This window comes from Gobio gobio (assembly GCF_949357685.1).
Source record: "Gobio gobio genome assembly, chromosome: 11".
In the NCBI taxonomy this organism is placed as follows: Eukaryota; Metazoa; Chordata; class Actinopteri; order Cypriniformes; family Gobionidae; genus Gobio; species Gobio gobio.
In genome coordinates, this window is record NC_137104.1 from 18,230,556 (window position 1) to 18,242,799 (window position 12,244).

At 39.5% G+C, this 12,244-nt stretch overlaps 2 protein-coding genes across 2 annotated transcripts in view; one reads left to right on the forward strand and one right to left on the reverse strand.

Annotated features, from left to right (window-relative positions):
- The first annotated feature begins 751 nt into the window (after positions 1-751).
- Positions 752-3,019, forward strand: agr2 (anterior gradient 2). The gene is made up of 8 exons (XM_079829420.1): positions 752-804; positions 970-1,102; positions 1,394-1,457; positions 1,922-1,974; positions 2,063-2,139; positions 2,427-2,490; positions 2,582-2,665; positions 2,766-3,019. Exons 2-8 carry the CDS (start codon positions 979-981, stop codon positions 2,813-2,815), a joined length of 516 nt encoding a protein of 171 aa, XP_079685546.1. The 5' UTR covers positions 752-804; positions 970-978; the 3' UTR covers positions 2,816-3,019.
- Positions 3,020-3,349: 330 nt separating this feature from the next.
- The window catches only part of tspan13b (tetraspanin 13b), a 10,614-nt gene continuing 1,719 nt past the window's right edge, over positions 3,350-12,244 (reverse strand). The window contains exons 2-6 of the mRNA XM_079829392.1: positions 12,028-12,195; positions 10,591-10,671; positions 8,645-8,758; positions 8,311-8,421; positions 3,350-4,228 (exon numbers count right to left, since the gene is read on the reverse strand). Coding sequence (XP_079685518.1) covers positions 4,154-4,228; positions 8,311-8,421; positions 8,645-8,758; positions 10,591-10,671; positions 12,028-12,195 — 549 coding nt within the window. The 3' untranslated portion in view covers positions 3,350-4,153. The remainder of the gene's footprint in view (positions 4,229-8,310; positions 8,422-8,644; positions 8,759-10,590; positions 10,672-12,027; positions 12,196-12,244) is intronic.

The following is a 12,244-nucleotide window of genomic DNA, read 5'->3' on the forward strand; positions in this document are numbered from 1 at the left end:
ATATTTAATAAATAATAATAAACATATGAAATAAAATAAATGAAAATAAACTGAATATTTTTAAATAATAATAATCAAAGGTTACAAAGAAAAAAAGTTACACCAAAAGTCTTCATAAGGACAGCCGTCTTAAGGACACGTCAGTTCTTTAGAAGGACTGTATTCAAGAAACTTCCTTTCGAACGGTTCATTAAGCAAATGTTTGAGGGGCAGGATTTCACAAGCAAACCAGACTTTGTATAAACACTATTAAAATCCTGGATACAATACACACCCTATTATATTAAAGATATCAGATGAATTATAATGCACCAGTTAGTTATAATGTCCAAATGTTCCTAAATACAGATTTCCTACTACAAACTGTTCAACAATGATTTGTTTAATCAAATTTGAAGATTCAATGTATTTGACAAAACATGAAAAAATGCATCAAGATATTAATACATTTCTGATTCTAACACCACGTCATGCCTCAAATTATGAAAGCCCGTTAATGTGCCCCTCTGACATCACAGATCAGAGCTCAGCCAATCCTAAGAAGCCCAATCATATTAGTCGTCAATAGCTTATCATGACTATCTGCTGACCTGTCCTTGGCGCCGAGCCAAATAAAAAAAGTTAATGGAAAGTTTGCATGCAAAATGGGGCCGGACAGCATTAAAGCGCAGAATCACATTCCAGAGCATGAAAGGGGTGGGCGGAGCCTCAGGTGAGCAGGTGTATAAGTGTCGTACAGGTGAGAGAGGGTGGCATCAGGAGGACCAGGAGTCAGAACACACACAGCAGGGAACCTGAGAACAGGTGAGGAACCGTCATCAAAGGGGCATTGTGTGCTTGTATGTTTCTCAGAAGGCTTTGCTAAAGACTGCTCTCTAGCACGCCGGCGCATTAACTGCTGGGACTGATGTTAAAATCATGCTTTGTCATTTCCTAACAGCTATATATTGAAATGCTTTGTTTTCTCAGCTTTTGAAGATGCTTAAAGGATTACTATCAGTGCTCTTGGTCCTGGCGGCCTTGTCGTCCGCCATGGGGAAGCCTGAGAAGACCACTCCGAAAGAGAAGAAAGAGAAGAGGATTCCTCAGACTCTCTCCAGAGGTCAGCTTCATGAAACATTCTTTTCAGCAATTTTGCAAAATGATGGCTTAGTGGGTGTGCTGTCGTGATCTGTTATTATAGCAAATCTGAAGCTACATAACTCAGAAATTTGTATAAGGATCAGTTTCATTGAGGTTACTTCTGAAATTGTTCCAGCTCTTTATTGTGTGAAATATTATCCCGGACCTCAGGTCGTGCAATATTGATTTGAATGGCCTATGTACAGTCATTTGCATTTGCTAGGTATATTTTGCTTTTTAGAATTCATATTGTGTATTCTTTTCTTTTCAGGATGGGGTGATCAGTTGATTTGGGCACAGACATACGAGGAAGCTCTGTTTTGGTCACGATCCAAGTGAGAAAAGCTTGTATTATTTAGAATTATAGAGTATAATATGGTGTTCAATAATCAGTCATTTTGTGTGTATAGAAGATCTGCTGATGATTTTTATTTTAAGGTGTCCTAGTTACAGATTAATTATACGTTTAAGTACCGAGTAATATTTATTAACAACATGTAGGGTTAATTTTGTTGTGGCTATAGAAAGTACGGTTACACTTTATTTTACAGTGTTATTGTATATTTAAGTACTGAGTAATATTAAGTAAGTACATGTACTTACTATATGGTTAGCGTAGGATTAGGATTTGGTTGAGGGTTAGTTGCATGTAATTATGCATAATTTACATATAAAATGTGTTACAAGGACACTGTAAAATAAAGTGTAACCGAAAGTACATGGAACATGGAACAAGGACACTATAAAATATATAAAATGTTTCAATATTTTGTACAACTTGTATCATGTGTTTAATTAGGAACAAGCCCCTCATGGTCATCTTTCACCTGGAGGACTGTCCACACAGCCAGTGTAAAGCTGAACTTTTATTTTGACATTTTCATTGACTGTTAGTGTAAAAGTTTTCGTTAATTTACTAATGTTTGCATTATTTAATTAGCTCTAAAGAAGGCCTTTGCTGAGGATAAAGACATCCAGAAGTTGGTCGATGAGGAATTTGTGATCTTGAATCTGGTGGTGAGTAAAAGTGCTAACACTTAACATTAGTTAGCATTAGCTAACATGAACTAACAATGAAAAACACTTCTAAAGCATTTATTAATCGAACTATTGCTACTTAATGGACCTGAGCTAACATGAACTAAGAAGAGTGTGTTTATTAACTACATTAACAAAGATGAATAGATACTGTAACAAATGTATTGCTCATTGTAACAGCTTTAAAGTGTGTTTAAGGTCCTGGTTTGTCTGTTATGTGTGTTGTGAAAGTCTATAAATTGAACTGGGATTCGTGTCTTTTACAGTATGAGACCACAGATAAGCACTTGTCTCCTGATGGGCAGTATGTTCCCAGAATCCTCTTTGTTGGTGAGTTGCTTTAATTATGACAGCCAGATAAATGATGTTACACATTATGAAAAAGTCTGCATAAATGATTCAAATCTTTCCTGTTTTTCAGATCCCTCCATGACAGTTCGGGCAGACATCACAGGCCGTTATTCCAACCGCATGTACGCCTATGAGCCGGCTGACATGAAACTCTGTAAGTCTGAAATTAATTTTAATGCCAATATTAGTTATTAAAAATCATCATCATCATCATCATACTGACAGCTTCGCTTGTTTGGTTTTGTTTCCCACAGTGTTAAGCAACATGCAAAGAGCCCTGAAGTTTTTGAAGACAGAGTTGTGAACACAAAAGTCTAGTCTTTTTGTCCGCAGAGAGGATATTACTTCCCTGAGGGTCACTATTATTCTGTCACTTGTTTACTGACTGCATGAAACGCACTGTAAAGCCCTGTACAAATTTGAAATACTTTCTTTGAATAGATTCTGTTACGGTCAACCGTCAGGCTTTCATTTTCATGTTTGCTTTTTTCAATAAATGAAGTTGTACAAAAATGTGGTTCTCGTAGTTATTTGTTTATACAGTCACGTTTGCACAGTTTATTCAAAGCAGAGGCCATGTGGGCTTTCCAGTTAACTGAGTCTCCGGTTAGTATCCTGGTGGGAGGAGTCCGAGTAACTTAGGAGTTTTCCTGAGTCATATTGTTGCCTGGTTACTAGCTGCCTTTGTTACCCACTCTTGGCTTGAGCGTGTCAGTTTCTGATTGGTGGAGGTTAGAGGAAGTTGCTCTCCTGAAATACTTTGTTGAAATGGTATGGGGTTTCAGACACCCAGCAATTAAGATGTTCAAAAAGACAAAAGACAACACTGGCCAAAGTACAATTGTGTACACGTAGTCTTTATTTATATTTTTTCTTCTGATTTCAAATGCTTGAGAGAGCAGTTCACAGAACCATTGGATATAGATGTACATTTCAATGAGGAATTCATGCAAGAAGCAAAACACAAAGTCAGTGAAACGAACACACACATTATGGAAATAAAATAGGCAGATATATGTATTATGAAAACCGAGTGCTCAAGAAAACATGTCTTTTAATCTGTATATGTAATTGAGTATTTAAAATGTGTCATACTAACTATGAAGTTCCAATAATGTATCTAGCATACCAGAAAACACTTATGTCTTTTTTAATTGAAGCTTTATTGCCTTAGTGATTTAGAGCAACTTTTACTGTCATCCATGCTAATTGTTAATGTGTGCATTTATTCTAAGAAATCAATGTGGAATTGAAATGGATACATTCTGACATTGTCAACGTAAATAGTGTCATGCTCACACTGCACGTCTTGATCACAGCAGCTCATTTCCTCTTAATGCGTTTTACCACATCAAATAAAACTTCACATAAAATCAAATGGTCTTTGTTGTTTAGCCCAGTAGTGTAAGTACTGCATATTAGTATTTGGTGTTCGGTTATTTCATAGAGAGGAATTCTCATAAGTGCAGCCTCATTAATGTACAGTACATTCACACTGTACTCTTGAAAAATCAAGCACGTAATATATAGCAGCAAGAACACGCAGACTTGTATCCTCTTCAGTAAAAGCAAACACACACACACTCTCTCTAACAGCTCCAATGAGAATTCCAGTGGTCAGGCGACATAATGCGATTCACACCTACAGGAAGGCGCTTGGATTCGCCCGGGGGTCCTTTTGGTTTCTGTACCTATATGTCAGCCAAACCCCGAGGATCTGAAATAATCAGAATGACGGGAGGAAAAACATGAATAAACTGTAAAAATATTCTGTTAAATGTACAGTAAAAAATAAATTAAAAAAAACTGTCAGCTGTGGTTGCTAGACATTTTTTGTAAAAAAAAACAAAACAAAAAAAATACACTGACAGTCTTTCAGGTGTTATGGGATGGCATAATTGGTAACTGTAACAAGTAAAATTTACTTGTATATTTTAAGTGATAAAATGTTAAAATACTACTTTGTACTCTAAAATGTACTGATAGCACCATAATAATACAATAATATATCATTTGAACAATTTAATTTTATTATATAGATCTTAAGGATTTTAACGGTAAATTATTTTGTAATTCATTCTTTTACTTCCAAAAACCATACATTTTACTGTATTTTACAGTAAAATTACAACAGCCCCGTTTCCACCGAAATTACCCCGGAACAATTTGTACCAGGAACTTTTTTTACAGGAACTTTTTTCCCCCAGACCTGCTACTGTGTTTCCTCTACGGTCTAAAGTACCGTGAAGATTAGGCTAATTATTCTAGAGACGTGGGACTGCGCGCGAATGTTCCTCCCAGTCAGCGACGGACAGTAATCATTTTTGTGCAACACTGTCTGCAATAATAACAAGTAGGGAGGAGATGTAAGCAGCGCTGCTTTTGCTAGTTATGTATTGGTTTACTAAAGAGGTGATTAACAAAATGGCGGAAAAGAGACGAGCACTGATAAAGTGCACCTAAACTCTGGAACAGCACCTAAACTCTGGAACAGTCTTCCTAACATTGTACGGGAAGCAGACACACTCTGTCAGTTTAAATCTAGACTAAAACACATCTCTTTACTATGGCATACACATAAAACACTTTTTCAATGAAATGATTGTTAGGCTGCATTAACTAGGTCAGCCGGAACCGAGAACACTTCCCATAACACCTGATGTACTCGTTACATCATCAGAAGAATGGCATCTACGCTAATGATAGTCTCTCTGTTTTACCCCGAGGTTTACTGCAGTCAGCCGGATCCAGATCAGATGGTGGACCTGCGCCCAGACATGACCAACGCATGACCATGAAGTGTCTGCAGAGACCGTGTCAATTAGACTCCCCCTGAAATTGCCTCATCGACACGGCATCCTCAATAAACCCATCTCCGGCGTGATGACTCCGATATTTAGATTATTCCTATTTAATAATTATTTAATCGACACGTCATCCTCAATAAACCCGTCTCCGGCATGCTGCCTCCGATCTTTCGAATATTCCGATCTATTATGACCTCTGACCTGTAAAGTTGCCAGAATAATAATTACGCTGTTTGTTGGCAAGAGGAGAACTGGCACCCCGACTGAGCCTGGTTTCTCCCAAGGTTTATTTTTCTCCATTAGGTCACCTGATGGGGTTTTGGTTTCCTTGCCACTGTTGCCTATGGCTTGGCTTGCTCAGTTGGGGACACTAAATTTTTCAACTAAATATCCAAATAAATCTAATTATTAAACTAAATTAACCGTATAAACGGCCATATCATGCCCTTTTACAAAGTCTAAATTTTGTTTTTGGGGTGTACTATACAATTTCATGTTTGAATGTAAAAAACCCCACTATTTTTCACATATTGTTGCAGCACCACTCCTCCCAGTCTGTCTGTAACGCTCGGTTTAGTTCCCGTCTCTATGAAGCCCCACCTTCCAAAAAGCGAAGTGTGCTCTGATTGGTCGGTTGTGTTGTGATTTGTCAACCACTTCGAGCGTGTTTTGGAAATGTCACGGGCCAGGGTTTGAAATTAAACTCGACTGTTGCGGGTAAAGCATATCAACTCGCAAGCCAATTTAGCGGGTTATGATTCATAATTGATCTAAATCTTCTATCGCTTTGCATGGCATCGCTATCGGAGCCCTTCACCTAAAAAGGAGCCTCAAACATGGCAGAGTCTTTAAAATTCGAACAATTACTTTGACCGAACTAACACCGGCGGCACCACTCGGCGTCTGTCTGCGGCGCCCAACTATGAGAGTTGGGCTGTTCAAAGTCAAATGCCATGCCACAGCATCACTAACAATGTTTTCTATTAAAATAAGAAGATTTGTGACAGATGTATGCACGTACTGACTTCACCCTACGATGGAAGATTGTGTATTTTTAATTTGTTTTTCTGGCATGAATAAAGCTTCATGTAGAGAAATAATCATATAGATCGCCCTTTCTCTTTACAATGCATTTTTTTTCCCTTAATTAGAAATTGATTCCACTTTGTTCATTCGTGACCTGAACTTTTGCCTGTATGGTTGTTAGATTCACCGTTTTGGACTGGCACCTTAAACTTGAGAATGTGAATACAGATTGATGAGACCAGTGTGCGATAGGCCTGTGAGATGTCCGCGATGACGCTGGTGTGAGACACTCAGCCTGAGCCCAATTAAAACATAAATACGGCATGTCCAAGACTTTTCCCTGCTGTCGTCATTACTGACGTGAAGGGAATTTTGTGGATGAGTTTCATTATCTGATGTCTTATTGTACACCGATCAGGAATAACATTATGACATTATTGTGTTGGTCCCCCTTTTGCTGCCAAAACAGCCCTGAGTTGTTGAGGCATGGACTCCACTACTAGACCCCTGAAGGTGTGCTCTGGTATCTGGCACCAAGATGTTAGCAGCAGATCCTTTAAGTCCTGTAAGTCGCGAGGTGGGGCATCCATGGATCGGACTTGTTTGTTCAGCACATCCCACATATGCTCGGTTGGATTGCGATCTGGGGAATTTGGAGGTCAAGTCAACACCTCAAACTCGTTGTGCTCCTCAAACCATTTCTGAACCATTTTTGCTTTGTGTCAGGGCGCATTATCCTGCAGAAAGTGGCCACAGCCACCAGGGAATACCGTTTCGATGAAAGGGTGTACATGGGCTGCAACAATGCTTAGGTGGGTGGTACGTGTCAAAGTAACATCCACATGGATGGCAGGACCCAAGATTTCCCAGCAGAACATTGGCCAAAGCATCACACTGCCTCCACCGGCTTGCCTTCTTCCCAAAGTGCATCCTGGTGCCATGTGTTCCCCAGGTAAGCGATGCACATGCAGCCGGCCATCCACGTGATGAAAAAGAAAACATGATTCATCAGACCAGGCCACCTTCTTCCATTGCTCTGTGGTCTAGTTCTGATGCACATGTGCCCACTGTTAGCGCTTTCGGCGGTGGACAGGGATCAGCACCCTGAGTGGGCAAAACTGTGACGCAACAAACTGCGATGCACTGTGTATTCTGACACATTTCTATCAGAACCAGCATTAACTTCTTGAGCAATTTGAGCTACAGTAGCTTGTCTGTTTGATCGGACCACACGGGCCAGCCTTCGATCCCAACGTGCATCAATGAGCCATGGCCGGTGATGACCCTATCGTCGGTTAACCACTGTTCCTTCCTTGAACCACTTCTGATAGATACTGACCACTGCAGACCAGGAACACCCCACAATAGCTGCAGTTTTGGAGATGCTCTGACCCAGTCATCTAGCCATCACAATTTGACCCTTGTCAAACTCGCTCAAATCCTTGCGCTTGCCCATTTTTCCTGCATCTAACACATCAACTTTGAGGACAAAATGTTCACTTGCTGCCTAATATATCCCACCCACTAACAGGTGCCGTGATGAAGAGATTTAAATCCAAGTTGTGACTTTGATAATCTTGTTTAGTTCTGATATTTTTAGTTTGGCTAGTAGAAGTTCTGAATGGTAACATAATGTAGAAGCCAAATTAGCTGGTGAGTAAAAAAGTTAATTTCAAACCCTGGTCACGGCCCTTACCATAACCATAAGATTCAATACACTTTCAACGCAACTCAAGAAAACAACAGAGTTGTTTCAAGGAGTTTAGAAAGAGTGCTTACTGATATAGAGAATAACTCTCTTTAGAGTGGACTTGGTGCGCTTTGTAGACCTTTTTCATGCTCAAACAGCAACATTACACAAAAGAAAGCTCACACTAAAAGAACACCAGAAAACATTCTGGTTGTCAAATTCTGTGAAGAATTTCTAAGAAGAGATCAAAGCAGAAGGTTAGTTTAGCAGGCTGACCTCAGTGAAGCTGAAGAAGAGACCGATCCCTCCGACAAAGCGTAGCACCTCGCCGGCGTGCTCCTGGATCTTTGCTGCACATGTGGTGCAAGTGCTGTAATGAAAGCAGGGCTGCACAGAAGCAGAACAGACATTGACAAGAGCAGCAAGTTATCATAATGGAATAAATAATGTATTTGCCTAACTTGCCACACATTTGCAATGCATTATGCTATCAAGACAAGCATACAAATTATTAATACAGTCAATAATCACCCACACAGGTGTCATTTATATCATTCAGCAGATGCAATGCTTCAGGAACATAACAAAAGAACAATGAAGAGGAAATTACAGCGGCACAGCTTCCATTGATGTCCATGTGAGAGAAACCGCAGCAGTTCAGACTCTTCTCCACGTCCCTCTGAGTGGTCAGAGAGTTATTCCAGCCCACCTCCAGAAGATGATTCTACACACAGGCATGGAACACATGACAACTTATGAGAAAAGAAAACACAAAATGGAAAAAACTATTTTAAAAAAAAAAGAACAAAAAATGTTTTACATTTACATCTTGATTGTTCATGTTTTTTAAAGAAGTCTCTAATGTTCACCAATGCTGCATTAATTTGATCAAAAATACAGTAAAAAAACATTTAAAATAACGGTTTTCTATTTGAAAATATTTTATAAAGTAATTTATCCCAGTTATGGCTAAGCTCAATTTTACTCCAGTCTTCAGTGTCACAAGATCCTTCAGAAATCATTCTAATATGCTGATTTGCCGCTCAAGAAACATTTATCATTATCATCCACGTTGAAAAGAGTTGAGCATATTTTATTTGTGGAAACCTTGATACATTTATTTTCAGGATTATTTGATAAATAGAAAGTTCAAAAGAACAGCATTTATTTTAAATAAATCTTTTGTAATATTATAGCATTAAAGCATTTATTCAGTCAATTTTGATCAATTTAATGCATCCTTGTTAATAATTTTGAATTCTTTCAAAATGACTTATATTTGTAGCACATTTCCGAAGACTACAGACCACCAGAGTGGATTTATGAGAGTATATAGACTGATCAGGCATTACATTATGACCACCTTCCTAATATTGTGCTGGTCCCCCTTTTGCTGCCAAAACAGCCCTGACCCGTCGGGGCGTGGACTCCACCTGAAGGTGTGCTGTGGTATCTGGAACCAAGATGTTAGCAGATCCTTTAAGTCCTGTAAGTTGTGAGGTGGGGCCTACATGGATCAGACTTGTTGTTCAGCACATCCCACAGATGTTTGATTGGATTCAGATCTGGGGAATTTGGAGGCCAAATGAACACCTCAAACTCGTTGTTGTGTTCCTGAACTATTTTTACTTTGTGGCAGGGCGCATTATCCTGCTGAAATATACTGGGAATACAGGGAATACCGTTTCCATGAAAGGGTGTACATGGTCTGCAACAATGCTTAGGTGGGTGGTACGTGTCAAAGTAACATCCACAGAGATGGCAGGACCCAATGTTTCCCAGCAGAACATTGCCCAAAGCATCACACTGCCTCCGCCGGCTTGCCTTGGTGTGTGTATCCTGGTGCCATGTGTTTCCCAGGAAAGTGATGCACACGCACCCGGCCATCCACGTGGTGTAAAAGAAAACATGATTCATTAGACCAGGCCACTTTCTTCCATTGCTCCGCGGTCCAGTTCTGATTCTCACATGCCCACTGTTGGCACTTTCGGCGGTGGACAGGGGTCAGCATGGGCACCCTGACTGGTCTGCGGCTATGCAGCCCCATATGCAACAAACTGCGATGAACTGTGTATTCTGACACCTTTCTATTAGAACCAGCATTAACTTCTTGAGCAATTTGAGCTACAGTAGCTCGTCTGTTTGATTGGACCACACAGGCCAGCCTTCGCTGCCCATGTGCATCAATGAGCCTTGGTCGCCCATGACCCTGTCGCCGGTTCCCCACTGTTCCTTCCTTGGACCACTTCTGATAGATACTGACCACTGCAGACCGGGAACACCCCACAAGAGCTGCAGTTTTGGAGAAGCTCTGACCAAGTCGTCAAGCCAAAACAATTTGGCCCTTGTCAAACTCGCTCAAATCCATACGCTTGCCCATTTTTCCTGCTTCTAACACATCAACTTTGAGGACAAAATGTTCACTTGCTGCCTAATATTTCCCGCCCACTAACAGGTGCCTTGATGAAGAGATAATCAGCGTTACTCACTTCACCTGTCAGTGGTCATAATGTTATGCCTGATCGGTGTATAATGAAGTACAGTGATGCAGCTTACCTGCTGGTCCTCATTGATAGCCAGACACGCACAGGACACCGAAAACTGAACTACAAACACCAGGAACAGGATGATCATGTACTATTGTCAACAAATTAAGGATTCAAACACAAAATACAATGCAGAAATATTCAGAGTAAAATCACAGAAGATGTGATACAAGTCCTATTCTACACTTTTAACACCCATTCTACCACTATCTGCAGTAAAATTCAGGAGCTTTAAATATTTAAGCTTTAAATAAAAACAAAAGATTGAACAAGACGATATGAATTAAGGCACATTTAGTGGTTGTTTGTGCTTTTTTTTCTGGAATCCAATAATAAAGGGCAATGACATACAAAATTGCATTACACTGTAAGCTATGCTTAAAAAATATGACTTATTTTTCGTTTTATTGAGTAAGAAAGAAATGTAATATACTGAAATGGTTTCCCATCCCTTAACAGACTACTGGAATAATCATGCAATCATTCCTCATGGAGTATCAGAGTGTAATACAAGCTTCCTAGACATTTTTAGTAATGACCCAAATTCATCTCAGGATTAGTTCATTTAATTTTGTTTAAGAGACTTTTCTACATTACAAGTGGTACACTGATGTGCACTCTCATTTGTCATGTTAACTGCACCACTCTATGGACACTCTATGAAATGCATTACATGAGTAGATTACAAAAGCAATGAGAAAAACACAGAGCACATCATATAATGAAAGGCAAAGACCTGACACATATTATTATAGTCTGTTTGCATGAGGCTATTGAAAATACATATATATTGGTCTGATCCAATTAGAAAAAAACATTTCAAACAATTAATATAATTAACTAGATATTTTTGTTTCAGTTCATTCTTTTTTGAATGATTGCATTGGGTGGTTCCAGTGGTGTTCAGTTTACAGTGTACTAACCGGACACTTCAACTATGGATCTTACAAAATACACCAAGAAAATAAGGATTCATTGAAACATTGGCTGAAATCTCATACTATATAGTAGGCGAAAAAACGGTATGTGACAAAAGAAGCATGTCAGAATTCACAGTACTCATAAAAGAGTAGACAAAAAGTACCCGAATGACCTACTACTTCTGGTGAGATTCTGAAGAGTGCATATGATGGACATTTTACTATCCCATGAGGCCACAGGAGAGGCATTGATGAGACACAACAGATGCTGGTAGGTCGCATGATAATGATAGCCACATGGCGAATATAGTGCACCCGGATTCATATTATATAAAACATAAATTTTTAGCGGTCGTGAAGTAATGACTATTAAGCAGCAACAAACTTTCCGCCTCTAACAATTATTGCACAGTACAGTTAAATGATTTATACACACTGATTGACATAAATACTCACCAATGTCTAAACACTGAACAAAGATGTATAATTGTAGTGCACTGTCTATGGATGATCACAGTAAAGGATACAAAGAACAGCAGAACCTGGTGATGCTTCATGGCACCAATAAGTCCAGCAAGGGCAACAAAGAAGAGGAAGACCCCCACTCCAATGATGCCACCCACCACCTGGAAGCTTGACACCAGCCCGAAACACTTCCCCCAGGCAGCGATGCCAATCATCAGCAAGCTCACCATCTGAAGTCAGGGAGGAGCAGTGGTGTTATTGTAAAATTGTAAATGCAAA

Coding starts and splice junctions, on each gene's coding strand:
- agr2 (XM_079829420.1), top strand. CDS start 979: ATGCTTAAAGGATTACTATCAGTGCTCTTGGTCCTGGCGGCCTTGTCG. Junction 1,103..1,393: donor TCCTCAGACTCTCTCCAGAG/GTCAGCTTCATG, acceptor TTTTCTTTTCAG/GATGGGGTGATCAGTTGATT. Junction 2,491..2,581: donor TCCCAGAATCCTCTTTGTTG/GTGAGTTGCTTT, acceptor CCTGTTTTTCAG/ATCCCTCCATGACAGTTCGG.